General features: G+C 31.0%; 1 protein-coding gene across 5 annotated transcripts in view; it reads left to right on the forward strand.

Moving 5' to 3' along the window:
- LOC129946722 (extracellular sulfatase SULF-1 homolog) overlaps positions 1 to 9,879 on the forward strand; it is a 336,741-nt gene extending 326,862 nt beyond the window's left edge. For all 5 annotated transcript variants that reach the window (XM_056057007.1, XM_056057043.1, XM_056057036.1 and 2 more), the window contains 2 exons: positions 320 to 743; positions 9,370 to 9,879. In XM_056057007.1, the coding sequence (XP_055912982.1) occupies positions 320 to 599 (280 nt within the window). In that variant the 3' untranslated portion in view covers positions 600 to 743; positions 9,370 to 9,879. The remainder of the gene's footprint in view (positions 1 to 319; positions 744 to 9,369) is intronic.
- The last annotated feature ends 8,566 nt before the right edge of the window (positions 9,880 to 18,445 follow it).

Here is an 18,445-nt window from a genome sequence, read left to right on the forward strand (position 1 = left end):
GGGTATCCATATTCCCTTGAGTGCGCGTACAATATAAAAAAAGTAATAAACTTTTATGAGTAACTTTTACGTCATTTAAAGTCTAGCCTGTTGCTTAGTTTTGCCCAAAGATCTAACTATTTCTTAAAGTGAGCTAGCCACATTACAGACTTGAATTCAGTTAATCTTATTTTGCATCTAGGTAATTATTGTTTATTAAATTAAAAATAATGGAATTTTAAATCTCTGCGTGCTCGTAATATAAAACAAAACCAATTATTATCCTCATTTTTTATGCATAATGAAAGCTATAATTTTATTTTAAATAATTTCTGCACAGATGGACAAATCATACCAAAAGAAAATCATGGAAACAACAACCGCTCCAACAACATCAACAATCTCAATTCATACACCAAACCTACGGACGTGAAACGCCACCGTTACGACGAAATCGCTACCATCAGGGATGGCATCATCAAAACAAACAACAACAACACCAAATTCACTACCAAAACCAATCACATCACCAACACCAACAGCACAACAAAAGACGTCCCATATGGTCGTCGTCGTCCAACGAACGAGATGTAATAGCAGCGCCACCAGAGTCGAAATAAAAATAAACAAAAACGATCAAAACTGCGAATTCGGACATTTTTTCAAAAAGGAATCTATTAGATACAAAATCAAGTGATACTAACGAACCAGTGAACAACGACCAGGAATTGCTCTTCGTATATATTTTATAAAACTCTGTGCAGGTAATTCATTTTTAATTTTCTTAGAATATTGTTTTGAGTTTTAGTCAGAATAGGGGCTCAGGGCCTCATCATTGATGGTGAATAAAACAATTATATTTCCAAATCGAAATTTAAAGCTTGGCGTACGAGGTGTTAAGCTAAAGTTAAGTTCACACGATTGTAGGTCTTCCAATATTGGCACATTTTTCGTAAAACTAATTTTCTATCAACCATGTAAAGGTTCAATTTATCTGTCAAAACAGAATTGGCATTCAGTCGTCGTCAAATTTTCTATCAAAAAATTGACCGACTTTTTGCAATTGTTTGCAGTCGTCTTAACATAAAATTTTTCGTGTCTTCAAATGATTAGACGATTGTCCACTAATTGCATATCCGATTTGTCAAATTGAAAATTTTGATATTTCTCGACGTTTCAAAGTCCCTTAAGTCGAAATAAAAGGTAAGCAGTAAAGAATAACGTTTTTGACATTTGGTAAAATTTAGAGAAAAATCGAATTGACAGTTTATTTACAAAAAATAAAAGCCTTAAAAAACATTACTAAAAGTTCGTAAAAAAATTATTTTTACCCAAATAGCTTTTCAAACATTTGAGAATATTGCTTCAAACTAAGTTTGTCTTATGGGAAATATAGTTTTCAAAATTCCGTAAAATTTTGTAAGTTTAAAAAAGTTGGTAAAAAAAAACAATACTAAAACTTAGTATAAATTTACTTTCGGCTCAAATACCTTTTCAAAAATTAAAAATAGTGGCTGCAAATATCTTTTCAAAAATTAAAAATAGTGGCTTCAAACTAATTTTATCTCACAGAAAATATTGTTTTCGACAGTCAGCAAATTTTTTAAAAAAATCCAACAGTCAGTTATTTTATACAAAATTAAAATCTACAAGAAATATTACGCAAAATTGGCAAACATTGATATTCGGATGATAAACGATATTGACTTCAAATTAATTACATTCATCCACCTTTAAGAAATGCTACTAAAATTGGTATTTTTAAAACACGAAAACCTGCAAACTTTTAAGCAAGAAAAATCAACAAACGGGATGAGAAGTTATCAGTGTGGGTCGCATCTCAGCCTCTTTTTTTTAATATTTTTGCTTGACCTTTTGTTTTCACTTCTAAAATACATAAATGTTAATATTCTCTGTCATCCGCCGAGAAAATTGTCTTCCAATGAGTCTACCATGTTTTTTAATTTCTAAAGTCTTCCAACAGCATCAGGTTCTCTCGTCGAAAATGCGTGCTTTCGGTTTTCATGAATACCTGCTTCATTGGATTAGTAATTACCTTTCGGATGGTTCAATGCAAGTAGTATTGGATGGGTTCAAGTCTGAAAACTATAAAATAAATGCTCGAGTGCCCCAGGGTTCTGTTTTATCTCCAACACTCTTTCTAATTTTTATTAATGATCTCCTGTCTGCAACATCTAATCCAATACATTGTTTCGCTGACGATAGTACTCTTAGCTTTTCATATTCGTTTTTAAAAAACCGCGTGGAATTTAATGCTTCGAAAATCCTATGCTGTCTTGTATCGTTAAAGCGGGATATACCTCCATTGCCTTTATCCATGGATGGCACTTGCATCAATGAGACTGAACACCTCGATATTGTCGGTATGTGTGTCACCAACCACCTCTTGTGGAATGATCACATACGCGATGTCGCCAAAAATGTCGCAAGGTGTTTGGGTTTCCTTAGGCGATGCAAGAAATATTTTACCCCTTCTGATCTGGCTGTTATCTAGAAGCCTTACATACGGCCAAAGCTTGATTATAACTCCCATCTCTGGGCTGGTGCTCCTGCAACTTACTTAAGCCACTTGGATAGCATTAAACATAGAGCATTTAAATTGATAGATGATAATATCATCATAAGTTCATTTACTTCGCTTGAACATTGTCGTAAGGTCTCTTGCCTGACCCTTTTTTACCGTTATTTTAACGCTTAAGCTCTAGTGAAATAGCCAGTTGCATTCCTCCCCTTGAACAGCTCAACCGTAATACTCGCGCTTCTAGGAATGCTCATCAGTATACCCTCGAGCCCAACTTCGGCCGTACTATCAAATGCAGATATTCGTTCTTAAGCCGTACTACACGAATGTGGAAAGCTTTACCACACTCTGTCTTTCCTAGTCATTACAATATTCAGGAATTCAAAACCAATGTGCACCGAACATCTCGTTTTAAACCCTCTCTCCTCTTCCTAGTGCTCACACTGTGCATCTGCATAAAAAGGGTAGTAATATCCCCTCGAGTGTGTTTATTATTAAAAAAAAAAAAAAAAACAGTGTAAACAAACAATAATTTATTGATACTTAGCTTAAGCATATACGATTAGAAGATCATTCAATAATTGCCGAACTGTCAAAAGCCTTCTCAATGTATTTAAGAATTTGAAAATTGTCAATTTTCTATCAAGCGAAATTGTCTGTTTATAAATTTGACCAAATATTGACAATTTTTTATTAGAAAATTAGCACAAAATTTCTGACAACTTTTTGTGTTTAAAAAAAAAATTGTTAGACTCAATTTGTTTGTTTTTAAAAACAATATCGCCTTGAAGAATTTCCTCGAGATCGAAACATGGCCTGTGGCCTGATTTTTCTAAGCATTTTTCCAAGATTAAAGTTGAAGGTCGTTCGGGGAGATTTGGCCTTACATTCGTTGACGGCTATCTCAATCCCTACAAAAATCACCAGGTCTTAAACATGATATATATGATATGGTAGAGAAGTTAAAAAAAGTGGGTCGCGCGATTCCGTCCGGTCTGTTTTGCCTGTCTATCCACGCTCCTATAGCCTAAACCATTTAATCGATTGAGGTCAAACTTAAAAGTTAAGGTTTTGACTAGATTCGCGTAAGGGGTTTTTTTATTCGTTATTTTGGCAGACGATGACTTCTTATTTCTTTTCATTTTCGTAGTTTTTAAACTCTTTTAAATTTCTGTAATCTTTTGTTCTTGCTTATTCCTGCTCAAAATCTTTATGCCAAATGAAAGTTGGATGATATTGTTGGCAATCGTCTAATTTTTTGAAAATATAAAAGTTTGGGTGTTTAGACGATTTCAAACGATTGTAAGAAGTTCGCAAAATTTATTGATAGAAAATTTGCTACCAATTTTTTTTCTGTATCCATTGGGTGTATACATTATTGAGAGACAATTGGCTAAAATTTTTTGGGAAAAATCTGCCAATATTGAAAAATCTTCCAATCGTGAATCCCTTTGGTTTTTAATTTAGCTTAAACAATTATAATAATTTGAAGTAGTTTTGAATAGGTACAAATATTTTTTAAAACTCTTCTTGTATAATTTTTTGTCGATAACTAGACTTAATTTTCAGAACTTGTAAGACGCTTTATGCATTCTTTTCCATTAATGATATCGTACATTAACTTTAAGGTTAATATAGTTTTCCTTTAGGATATTTTGCAGAATGCTTGAATGCTCCTGCGCATTAAAAAAATTGATATCTAAACTTTTAAGTAGTCAGTACAATTGTTTTTTTTTCAAACTTGTTATATTCTCTACAGAGACGTCTTAAATATGATTGCAGAAATCAGCTAGTTTAATCCATTTTTGGGTCAAAAATGATCTTCGTTTGATTTTGTGCTGTGCTACTTTTTTTGAAATTCGTTTGCTGCTTCAAAACAAAAACAATCTGTCTTTTTCTAAGATTTCTAATTCCAAAACTCCCAAACGTAATCCTGAGTTTCATAATAAAGAATAGATTTAATCTGCAGTGCATTCGAAAACGCTAAACCTTATGTGCGACTCTAGAGCGTTTTTCAAGCAATTTTTTAAAGTGTTGTTTAATGCCAGAAGTAACTAGTTTTTCGATGAGGTCCCATTATGATTTTTGGCAAAAAGCCGGGCGGCTGGTTCTAATGAATTCTAGCCAAGAGGGAAAATTGGCCCAAACTTTGGTGGTATTTTGCCCAATATTCTTTTCCAGGGTGTCAATCGTATCGCGAAGATAAGCGACAAAAATTAGTCCAGCGCCACAGGAGCACGATGCAAGTTAATGCGTCCACCAAAAGTTTCCTTGCATTCGCACGAACCGAACCATTATTTTGGTAATAAATTTGCAAAAATCGCATAATTGAAAATAAATTAAGTAACAGTTGTCAAAAAGACTTACTTCTAAAAAAGTATTGCCAGATTGAAATCCACAAGTCTAAAAAAGACCCGCTATAACTAGTTTAGGGAAACATTTGTGTTGAAGCTACAACTACTGATTTCTAATTTAATGTTTGTGAACATTCTTGACATTAAGATCTTTAATAATAATATCGCTTTCAATTACGAGCCTACGAACACTTCGAAATGTCAGACATTTTATGTGGAGAACATATTTGAAAACCAGGTCCGGTATTGACTTTTCAATCTCTCAACAAGCTGAATGCAGATTTCTCTTGTGCATTTGAATATCTAAATAGAACTTACATACTTACTTAAGGTGGTGCTACAGTCCGGGATTGGATTTGAAGACCTTCCGGGCTGGAGCGTTAATGTCCATTCGCTCTACATGACCCAACCATCTAAGGCGTCGTTATATCTTCTCCCCCATTCTCCATCTATGAGTACGAGACCAAAAATCACACGATGAATTTTTCTCTCGAAGCACCCTAAGACGTTCTCATATTTCTTTGACAGTGTCCAGGCCTCAGCGCCATAAATGAGAACCCGGATGATGAATGTCTTACAGATGGTGATTTTACATGCTCTAGAGAGGTTTTTACTTCTCTTCTAAGTCCAAAGAAGCAGTGATTTGCAAGAGTTATTCCTCGTTTGATTTCAGCGGTGGTATCGTTGTCGGTGTTTATAGCGGTGCATAGCGGTGCCTAGTTCGACAAAGTCCTTAACTACCTCAAAGTTATACCTTTCCATGGTGACGTTTTTTCCAATACGTCGTTGTTCAATGTCCTTTTTTGATGACAGCATTTACTTGGTCTTGCCATCATCTTCTTCGCTACCGTCGGAATGTAAAAAAACCCTCCACTGACATCACGCTTTTATCTTCCAATTATGTCAATATCATCTGTGTATCCGAGTATTTGGATTCACCTTTAGAAGATTGTGCCTCTAGTGTTGAGGTTGAGTTTTGCACAATGCTTTCCAGAACGATATTAAAGAAGTCGCATGACAGTGCATCGCCCTGTCTAAAACATTTTTTGACATCAAATGCATCGGTGAGATCTTTTCCGACCTTAATAAAGCAGCGTGCATTCTCCATCGTCATTCTGCACAAACGGATAAGTTTGACAGGGATGCAACAACTAGACATTGCTCTTTAGAGCTCTTCCCTATGGATGCTGTCAAAGAGATGGTGGGTATCGAATTGAAGCTCCTGGGTTTTTTCCAAGATCTGTCGTAGTGTGAATATTTGGTCGATAGTGTACTTTCCTGGTCTAAATCCACACTGATAAGGACCTATGTGGTTGTTAATTCTAATCATCGGGCATGCTTTCTTCCAACCATATTTTGGAGATGATTTGGTGCCTGCTGCTTTAAATAGTTCGGCAGCGATGCCGTCAACTCCAGCAGCTTTGTTTCACTTCAGTTCAGATATGGCTATCTTAACTTCGTCGAGGTCGGGTAGGCGGAGTTGTTGATCTGCGTCGCCTAGATTGAGTGGTTCTATCTCCCTTACAGCGGAATTCGGTTCGTCATCGCCGTTATATAATTTGAAAAAGTGGTCTTTCCATATTCTCAACATTATTCTCCATATTCTTAATAGAACACATTGACAAAATGCAAGATAACCTGATTAGGGATCTCACAAGCTTCTACCAATTTGTTAACATTTAACGTAAATCCGATAGCTTTTCTTGAATATTAAAATTAAATGATATGAGACTACAAACAATCGTACTGAATTTGTTTCCAAAACTCTGAACGAATTAGAGAAAGAAAATAAAATAGACATTATCACTTCAGAATTATGTAAAGCCTTTCATAAAATTCGTCACCAAAATAATTTGTCTTAAACTTAAAGCTCTTGCTCTCCCGCCCTTGTTTATTGCACGGCTCAGATCGTACCCGCCGAAATAGATTATTTTTTAAATATTCTATCTCCGATCTCACTTATGAAAACTTAGTAGTTCCTCAAGGGAGCCACCTTAGTCCTTCCGATTCTGTCCTACAAAAACAATCATGACTCATTTCAGACTTGGTGCGACACAAATTTCTTGGAATTCAATGTGTCTAAATGTTACATTCACCCGTAAGAGATCATTAGTTCGTGACATACGAGTATTAGCCCCTTTTTAACTTTCCATAGGAAGTTATTGTAATGGGTCCGATTTGTCAAATTGAAAATTTTGACATTTCTCGACGTTTCAAGGTCCCTAGAGTCGAAATAAAAGATTTTTAGAAAGATGTCTGTGCGTGCGTGTGTACGTACGTTCGTACGTCCGTACGTCCGTACGTCTGTACGTCCGTACGTTCGCGACGTTTTTTTCGTCGTCCATAGCTCAAGAACCAGAAGAGATATCGACTTCAAAAAATTTTGTTATACAGATAATAAGGCAGAAAGATGCAGAAAGGGCTCTAAAGAAAATTGCGTGGGTGGTTTTTTTACCATAGCAGTTTAAAAAAAAGGTGAAAATTTTGGTTAACCCTAAATATCTTACGAACCAAAAACGCTAGAGACTTGAATTAAATTTTATATAATAAACTGTAACGTGATCTCAAAGAAGTATATTTTTTGAAAAAAATCTATCTAACGGTTTTTTTTCTAAATCAAAAAAAACTGAAAAAAAAATTGTCACCTCCTAAATTTAACGACTTACATATGATTTTATCTCCAAAACAATTTTGAGCAACGGAAAATAATGTTTTTAAAATCTGATAAAATTTTGAGAAAAATCGAATCGACAGTTTTTTTTATAAAAAATAAAAATTTAAAAAAAACATTACTCAAAGTTCGTAAAAATTAAATATCGATTCAAATATCTTTTCAAAAACTTGAAATTTAGGCTTCAAACTTATTTTATCTCATAAAAAATATTGTTTTCAACATTCAATAAAATTTTGAGAAAAATCGAATTGACAGTTTTTTTACAAAAAATAAAAACCTAAAAAAAAATTAATAAAAGTTGTTAAAAATTGATTTTCGACTCAAATATCTTTTCAAAGCTTTGAGATATTGGTCTTAATTTACTTTAATCGTTCAAAAAATATTGTTGTCAACATTCAGTAAAATTTTGAAAAAAATCGAATTGACAGTTTTTTTTATAAAAAATTAAAAACCGAACAAAAACTAACAAAAGTTGGTAAAAATTGAATATGGATTCAAATATCTTTTCAAAAACTTGAAAGTTAGACTTCAAACTTATTTTATCTTATAAGAAATATTGTTTTAAGCATTCTGAAAGATGTTGAGAAAAATCGAGAGATTTTTTTACAAAAAATAAAAACCTTAAAATAAAATCTCTAAAAGCTGGTAAAAGTTGATTTTCGACTGAAATATCTTTTCAAAAATTGTATATATTGGCTTTTAACTACTTTTATCTTTCAAAAAATATTGTTGTTAACATTTAGTAAAATTTTGAAAAAAATCGAATTGATAGTTTTTGTACAAAAAATTAAATACCTAAACAAAAATTAACAAAAATTGGTAAAAATTGATTTTCGACTCAAATATCTTTTCAAAACTATAAAATATTGGCTTCAAACTAATTTTATCTTATAGAAAATATTGTTTTCAACATTCGATAGAATTTTGAAGAAAATCGAATTGACATTTTTTTTACAAAAAATAAAACTCTAAAAAAACAATACTAAAACTTGGTAAAAATTTACTTTCGACTCAAATAGCTTTTCAAAAATTAAAAATATTGGCTTCAACCTTATTTTATTTTACAGAAAATATTGTTTTCGATATTCAGTGATTTTTCATAAAAATTAAAATCTATAAAAAATAGTACACAAATTTGGTAAAATTGATACTAGTACATATAGACAAACTTTTAAGCAAGACAAATCGACAGACCGGATGGGAAGTTATCAGTGTAACAAAGAAGTTATCATTAACAAAGGTAACTTATCCCTTGGTTTTATCAAACGTTGGTCTAAAGAATTCTCGAACCCATATGTAACTAGTTGTCTATACCCCACCTTTGTTAGACCTCTCCTTGAATACGCTAGTCAAGTCTGGTCTCTCCATCAAAACTCTCACTCCCAAAGAAGTGAATCTCAGATTAATTCGATTTGCACTCTTCTTATCACGTTATAAAGATCCAAAAACGCCATGAAGTCTCATCAGCTTTTAGTAGGTACCTTAGAATCATCATTTCTTCTAGAAAAGATTCCAATTTATAGTAATCCAAGGAACATCAGACAAGCACTTCTCTTATGTCATTTTTTAACCTATCACAATAATTCTGCAGTTAGCTAACAACGTCCATACCAACTTTGGATTTCATATCAGTCTTTCCTCCTTTAGAAACAATATCTGCAAGTCGTTCCAAGTATTTTGTCCACTAAAAACTAATGTGTGAGCCTTCGGGCTCAAGCCTGATCAGATCAGTATTTCGCTTTCTGTTAATAGCTTGCATAAATAAATAAATTTATATCTTTAGCTTCTTTCTTGTACTTATAATTTTCATTTCTTTTCAGAATATAAATAAGCTTACAAGCAAGGAGAAGACGCTCAGGTCTTAATATGGACAATGGACACTTCTACAACAACTAACAAAAAATTATCCTCACTTAAGCACAGCAAATTTCTTTCATTCAACACTAATAAAATACCTGCATTGGAAAAACTCTTTTTCAAACTTATTTTATGTCATTTATCTATGACCTACCTAATTATGTATTTCTTTTCTTTTTTAACAAACTATAATTATTAATTGTGCATTTTAATCTAGTAAATCATTTAAACATTAAGCTAAACAAGGTATTATTGTTATTTATAAAACTTTTGCTTTTTTTATGTACAACTTTAGCTAATATTTTAATTTTATACAAAAATGTTCAATGAAGAAAAAGACTGTTTTAGGTTCAAAATAAAATACAAAACAAAAAACACAAATATTTTGCATTTTTATGAACCTTTTACTTTAAGCTTTCAATTTATATTAATTTAAAAAAAAATAATAAAATTAAAAATTTAAATAAAAAAAACAGCGCTGCATAGATATGTATAAATAATATAAATAAATACTTGCCAACAGATTGCAATAATAATATAAACAAATTTAAGTAAAAAATATATACATATAACATTGCTTTTTCTTTAAGATTTAATTTTATTTAATTTTTTTTTATTAATTTAAAATTAACATTATGGCAATGTTACTCTTAAATTATATGCAAAAAGAAAAATTCTGCATACATAAATGTAGTTAGCAATCATATCATTAATATTATATATAAATATGTAAATTTTAAATTAATAAATAAAAAGTATTTAAAATCCTTTAAACAAAATTGTTAAATATAAATTTATGTAAATACAAAAAAAAACAATATGTAATTCAATTGTATTTAAGGTTTGAAAACACTGTTACGTTAACAAGTAGTATTTTAATTAAAAAAATAAAAAACAAATTGTGAACAAACTTGGTAGACAAATTTAAAATTTAAAACAAATTAAATTGATTAAATTATTGCAAATAAATTATAAAACATTTAAAAATCGCTAAACAAAGAATTATATATATATGAAATATAAAATAAATAAAATAAAATATATTCGTGGCATTGTTGAAATTATTTCCTTAATTGAAAGTTAAATACAAAGAAAAAACCTGTCTGTTGGAAATTGTATTTTGCACCAAAAAGTGTCAAATATTCCGTAAGAAAGACTGTGGTTCTCTTCTCTTACTGCCCTTTCGACTGAAAAACTAAATCAGAATAAGATTCCGGTCAATGTACAGGATGACCACAGGTCTAAAAAGAATATATTTTCACGTTTTGACATATATATATTTAGTTTGACATGATTTTTTAAAAGTGCTTTTAGCAAACCCCTAAATCACAACCTAGCTTCCATCCCATAGAAACTAAATATCAATTTTGTTGTATTAGGCGACCATGCTGAAAAGAAAGCATATACTACTTTTTCTTATTTTGACTTTTACATAAAATATTTTGTATTTATCACTCTTCTTCTTATACCTTACTAATACAGCAAAAAGATCGAGAGGAGAAAGTGGGCGGGGTTTAGTTAATCCTGTAATAAGGTTGGCGATCGGGATTAAGCTTTTCAAAATAAATAACTAGGTATATAAATAAGTTAAAAAAGTAAAACAAAAGTATACCAACTACGTAGCATGGTCGCCTGGTGCGAAGAATCAAATTTAATTTCGCATGTTATAAAAGCTATAAGGGTGATGCGCATGCGTGGAGATAAGGAAGAGAGGTAACTTTAGGGAAATTGTGGCAATTTTAAAACAGAAGCATCAAGAAAAAGCAAACACCTACTAGGCAGCATGGTCGCCTGTTAAATAAATAATAAAAGCAACAGATGCAGCATTCTTCGAGGCTCGAGCTTGAGTTCGTTCAAGTTGCCAAATACTTCAATGATTTTAAGTTTTGAAAGTCGGTTTTTGATAACACTGATCAACAAAATTACGTATTCGTTTCGGGAGCAAAATAAAAAAGAGGCTAGGATGCGACCCACACTGATAACTTCCCATCCCGTCTGTCAATTTGTCTTGCTAAAAAGTTTGTCTATATGTACTCGTGTTAATTTTTACGAAATTTGCGTACTATTTTATGTAGATTTAATTTTTTATGAAAAAAACGACTGTTCGATTTTTATATAAAAATTACTGAATGTCGAAAACAATATTTTCTGTGAAATAAAATAAGTTTGAAGCCAATATTTCAAATTTTTGAAAAGATATTTGAGTCGAAAATCAATTTTTACCAACTTTTTTTCATTTTTTTTAGCTTTTTATTTTTATAAAAAAAACTGCCAATTCGATGTTTCTCAAGATTTTTCAAAATGTTAAAAACAATATTTCTTATAAGTACAAAATAAGTTTTAAACCTAAATTTCAATATTCACTTTTTACTAACTTTGAGTAATGTATTTTTTTTGGATTTTTTATTTTTTATAAAAAAAACTGTCAAACCGATTTTTCTCAAAATTTTATGAGATTTTAAAAACATTACACTTCGTTACACAAAATTGTTTTGGAGATGAAATCATATTTAGTCGTAAAATTTTGAAGATGAAACATTTTTTTTTCAGTTTTTTTGATTTATAAAAAAACCGTTAAATGGATTATTTTTCAAAAAATATATCACGATACAATATATTATATAAAATTTAATTCAAGTCTCTAGCGTTTTTGGTTCATAAGATATTTAGGGTTAACCAAAATTTTCACCTTTTTTTCAAACTGCTATGATATTAAAAACTACCCACGCAATTTTCTTGAGGGCTCTCTAAAAATTTGTTATTTCGACTCTAGGGACCTTGAAACGTCGAGAAATGTCAAAATTTTCAATTTGACAAATCGGACCCATTACAATAACTTCCTATGGGAAGTTAAAAAAACTTTTATCCTTTCAAACGAAGTCGAATCTTTAAATTTGTCTATAACATTTATCATTTCAAAATATACCTTTTTAAAAATGCTAAAAAAAACTGTTTTTAAGTCTAAGTTAAAACTTGAACTCTTAACATGTTCAATCATTTTTGTATATCACTTAGTTTTTGGATTTTCTCATTAGTTATGATTCTTTATTTGACAATACATGAAGTTTTGGTTAAGCCTTTAATACTTTCATATTTTGAAAAATACTTTTCGGAGTTAATTTTTGAAGTTGGTTTCAAATCCAAACTTTAATTTTAAGTATTTCTTCAAATTTTTAGAATACCACTTTTCAACATTATTTTTATATTTTTCAATACAATAAAAACTTAATTTTATAGCATTGTTTAGACAACAGATTCGTTTCAAGAACAGAATTAGAACTGTGATCTTGTATTTTTTTTTTGGACCATTTGTCGGTTTCAAGCATCCTCAAAAACGCCGTACAGTTCGCACCGAAGACGCTATGGAGGGCTTTGGATGGCATCAAAGGAGACGGGAATCGCGAGCAACAAATGGAACTGCCAATTAATAGAAGACTTTTGAGGGAGGGACTTGTTTGCTGACTTACAAAATCCAACTCATCCAAGATTGAAGCCGGACGACCATATTTACATGAACATATTTGAGACCGTTTACCGTCTGAAAAACGTTGAATTGAATTCCGCGGATTTCCAGTGGACATGAATTCAATAATTTCCATTACGACATATTATATAAAGTTACATTTCAGATCACTAATAAAAAGAAACACGGAACGGGTAAAAGAAATTTCAAAAGTTGCTTCTGTTGCAACATAATTTTAAGAAAAAAAATTATATGCTCTATGAAAAATAAGTTAATCTCAGAACAGTTCAGTTCCGACGATGGCGGAAATTTTGCATATTCAAAAAACTATTCTTCTAAATTGAGCCTCTAAAGATTATTAAACTCAGGTAAGGTTAGGGTAAAGTGGTTTTCCATGATGGAAACGGACACACATAGGCCAGTTAAATGGCCCATTGTGATACCACATGAATCTTGAAGCTTCCTTCTAAGCTCAATGGAATCAATTTGAGTACCTTACGAAACGTGAGAGGCTGATTATGCTGATATGATTTAGATGGTTAAGATCGTTAAAGAAGAATTCTCGAAGGTAATTCATGCTACAGAGAAGGTGAAGAACTATGTTCTCCTCTTCTTCGTCCATACAGCTACTGCAAAAGTCATTTGAGAATACGCCTAGTCGCGTGGCGTGCTTTCCTATTAGACCAGTACCCGGTTATGACACCTATTTTCAAGCATGTATGCAATCTGCTTAGAGATAGCAAGCACCTTGAACGCTTTAAATCTAGTGTTGGCCAGATGTTTTTTTTTGACCTGACACGTGGTGATGTTGTTCAACCTGGTGTTTGCCTTCTTCATAGCGTCTTGCATTAGCAACCGTTTACAAGTAGCGATTGGTATGCCAGTATGAAAAAAACGTGGTAGGATGGGCTGCACTGTACCGTTCCTGGTGAGTTCATCTGTCTTACAGTGACCTGGAATGTCTCTATGGCCCAGCACCCAGCAAAGGTGAATATTAAACTGCTGTGCCATTTGCATTAGAGATTATCGAAAGTTATGGACTGTTATAGAGTTTGAAGAGACAGAGTCAAGAGATTTTATAGCGGCCTGACTATCTGAGAAAATACGGATATCAGAAGTTAAAGTTTCCTTTAAGCCAGGACATGACTTTTTTTTATCGCCAATAGTTCCGTCTACAATGAATGGAAGGCGGAGTGAGAGACTTAATTTCAATCGTTCAGAGTACACACCTCCAACAACTCCTTCTTTTTAAACTTGGGCAGTTTGATTTTTTTGAGTCAGGCCTGAATCACGACGCAAAACTCGCCATATCTGCGACACCAAAAGTTGTTGTGAGCGACGCACGCGGAATGGACTGCATTGGATTCGCCATAAAAAAATCGTTGCTAATATAGAAGACCCATTTTGATAATAATTTTGTATCATATGAACGTGACATGTTGCTCTACACTCTAACTTGCATGCTGGTTTGTCTTCCTTGACCCTATTGAAAAACCTTTGAAAGCAAAATAATCGATCTATGTGCAACTATAAACATTATTTAAATATATTTCGTAATTTTATTAGTTTCAAAAATGAATGAAAACCAGATCAGGCGATTTTGAGTTCAGACTGTTTTTTTTTTCATTTGCTTAAACCAATAAATTTAAACCTAATTAAATCAATGTGTAGGTTGACAGTAGACCTAAATTAATTAAAATTCTTAAAAAAAGGAATATTGAGTTCAAAGTTCCGTACCCTTCACTTGTACCATTTTATCGTAAGTGAACAAATATTTGTTTCTTCCTTACCATTTAAAGCCACGAAACATGTTTTCATGTTGCAGCTAACGTTAAAGTTATATCAAACTTCGGCTTTCTTCAAAATTATTTATTCAATCGCTTTTTAATAAACGTCTTAACTTTAGAGATATTAAAATAATTTCATTGAAAATGTCTTCATTCGTAGGTACAACGAATTCTACAATATGTTCAAAATAGTAAATAATAATATATCAGAATATTATTTTTAACCATAGTATAAGCACAGATAATAAATATAAATTTATTATCTATAAATATAAATTTATTATCTGTGGTATAAGTTTCTTAGATTTGAAAAGGCCCAAAAACATTTTATCATATAACTATCAAAAATCTTACTTGATTACAACTTAAAAAGTGCTTCGAGAATACTTCCGAGTACGAACTCCTCCGTGAGTCTCGATTCTCGAAGACTTCTTCTGTTTATATAGATCGGGCTCCGTTGTTTATTAATTTTAGATTTACCAGGCAACCATGATTTTTAGTAGGTAGGCATTTTTTTTTGCTTTTCTGAAACTGTTTTGAATTTTAATTTTTGCATTTTCTCAATTTCCCTCAACCACTCCAATTTAACATAAAATTGTTTTGATTCCTTGCAATAGGCGACCATGTTGTGCAGTAGGTATTCTTGTATACATATTTACCACTTTTGTTTTATAAATTTCTACAGCCAAAAAGAATAGGATGAACCACGCCCACTTTCTCCAGTTGTGCAATTGGCTTAACTTTAAGGAGAGAAAACAAAAACATTCCCTGTAGTATATACAAAAGTTATAAGTAAATAGTTAAACACAACTACACAATTTTTATTACAAAAAATAAGAAGCAAAAGAAAAAATAACGTTCTTCATCATCAAAACATCAAATTGGACGATTCAAGTTTGTGATTCGGAGACTAGCAAGAAGCACATTTTGAAAATCATGAACAAATCGGCTTTAAAATATGTAAAAGCCAGAGTTGCAATAACAGATAATTCATGGCTTTGGTTTTTTCAAGTCTTTTAAGTTCCACAATAACTTTGAATTTTAGCATAAAAGGTGAGTTATGACTTGAATGAAGTCAATGATTATTTTTAACTTACCATATGAAGTTATTGTAATGATTCCAATTTGTCAAATTGAAAATTTTGACATTTCAGTTCGTACGTCCGTACGTTTGCCCATAGCTCAAGAACCAGTAGAGATATCGACTTCAAATGAATTTTGTCAAATAGATAATAATGCACAAAAAATGCAGAAAAGGCTCTCAAGAAAATTGCATGGGTGTTTTTTTACCATGGAAGTTTAAAAAAGGTGAACATTTTGATTAATCCTAAATATCTTCCAAGCCAAAAACGCTAGAGACTTGAATTAAATTTTCTATAATATATTGTAACGTGATACCAAACAAAAAAAAAAGAGGCTGGGATGCGACCCACACTGTTAACTTCCCATCCCGTCTGTCGATTTGTCTTGCTTAAAAGTTTGTCTATGTACTCGTATCAATTTTTACCAAATTTGCGTACTATTTTTTGTAGATATTATTTTTTTATGAAAAAACGGATTGTTGGATTATTATATAAAAATTACTTAATATCGAAAACAATATTTTCTGTGAAATAAAATAAGTTTGAAGCCAATATTTTTAATTTTTGAAAAGCTATTTGAGTCGAAAATCAATTTTTACCAACATTTGTTAATTTTTTTTTAGGTTTTTAATTTTTTGTACAAAAACTGTCAATTCGATTTTTCTCAAAATTTTATCAGATGTCAAAAACATTATTCTTCGTTGCACAAAATTGTTTTGGAGATAAAATCATATTTTAGTCTTAAAATTTTGGAGGTGACAAATTTTGTTTTCAGTTTTTTTGATTTACACAAAAACCGTTAAATGGAATTTTTCAAAAAAATATATTTGTTTGGTATCACGTTACAGTGTATTATATAAAATTTAATTCAAGTCTCTAGATGTTAGTTCGTAAGATATTTGGGGTTAACCAAAATGTTCACCTTTTTTCCAAACTGCTATGGTACAAAAACCACCCACGCAATTTTCTTGAGAGCCCTTTCTGCATCTTTCTGCCTTATTATCTGTACAACAAAATTTATTTGACATCGATATCTCTTTTGGTTCTTGAGCTATGGACAACAAAAAATACGTACACACGCACGTACAGACATCTTTCTAAAAATCTTTTATTTCGACTCCAGGGACCTTGAAACGTCGAGAAATATCAAAATTTTCAATTTGACAAATCGGACCCGTTACAATAACTTACTATGGGAAGTTAAAAATCCTTAAACGATTTTTGTTATAAATCAAAAAAACTGAAAAAAAAATTGTCGAATAAAAAATTATTTTATTTTCAAAACAATTCAAAACATAAAAAAAAATTACTCAAAGTTATTAAAAATTGAATTTTGACTCAAATATTTTTTTAAAAGTTTAAGATTATGGCTTCTTACTTATTTTATCTTATAAGAAAAATTTTTTTAACATTCGATAAAATTTTGAGAAAAATCAAAAAGTAAAAACCTTAGAAAAAAAAATTAATAAAAGTTAGTAAAAATTGATTTTTAACTTAAATGATTTTTCAAAACTTTGAGACATTGGCCTTAAACTATTTTTTTTTTTTTAAATATTGTTATAAAAATTGAGTAACAATTAACAGTTTTTTGTACAAAAAATTAAAAACCAAAACAACAATTAACAAAAGTAGGTACAAATTGATTTTCGACTTAGATATCATTTCAAAACTTTGAGATTTTGGCTTGAATTTAATTTTATCTAATGAGAAATATTGTTGTGAACATTCGATACATTTTTTTGGAAAATCGAATTGAAAGCTAACCCAATATCAAATGGTGATGTTTTTTTAATATAGATTTGGAATAATTTATTCCAAAAACTAAACATAAATGCACAAAGTTCAATTGATTTACAAAGTCGAAAGCCTGCATCCGACTTTTAAAAATTGACTAGAGACTTTATAGAGTTTAAAACACTGCCGTCAAATTGAATTTGAGTCAATAGACTTTCAAACTGACTTTAAGTTAAAGTCTTCAAAATACCTTTCAACTTTACGTAAAAAGTGAAATTCAAATCAGGAATTTTAACTTTAAGTTGGAAATTTTAGTTAATTGACTTTGACAGACTGCAGTAAGTAAAATATTTTAGTCTTCACAACTCTGTTAAAATCGAAAAGTATAGGCTGAGCAGTAGTACCAAAATTAATACAAATAGTATGTGGTTCCATTTAGAAGACGATTGGTAAGATTGAGTTTAGAAGAGACTTGAAGACGTCTTATTGTTGCAATTCGTACGATCTTAACATTTAAGAACGATAACAGTTAACGATTGTTGAGAATAGTTAGAAAAAGAACAGACCTCTGATTATCTGAAAATAGGTTCTTTAAAAATTGGATCGAAATTCCTTGGCCGTTCAAATTTAAATTTTTTGGAATAAGTCCTAATAAAATTGTTTAAATGGTTTTCATATAAGCAAAAACATTTTTAATCTTCTTAGATTTTATAATATCCTTATTTCTGCCCCATGTTTTCAAAAACGGTTTCTTCCACAAAGCATTTGACTTTTAAGTGAGTTAAAGGACTTTATAATGTAAAAGAGATTGCAGTCTAATTGACTTTGAGTCAATTAGGTTCAAGTCATGACTTTTAAAAATGACCTAACCTTTATGTTGAAATTCAAAGTTATTTTGGAAATCAAAAGACTTTAAACAAAAAGGCAAGCCATGAGCCGTCACTTATAAACTTTAGTTATTACAACTTTGGTT

The sequence above is a fragment of the Eupeodes corollae genome, chromosome 1 (assembly GCF_945859685.1).
Source record: "Eupeodes corollae chromosome 1, idEupCoro1.1, whole genome shotgun sequence".
In the NCBI taxonomy this organism is placed as follows: Eukaryota; Metazoa; Arthropoda; class Insecta; order Diptera; family Syrphidae; genus Eupeodes; species Eupeodes corollae.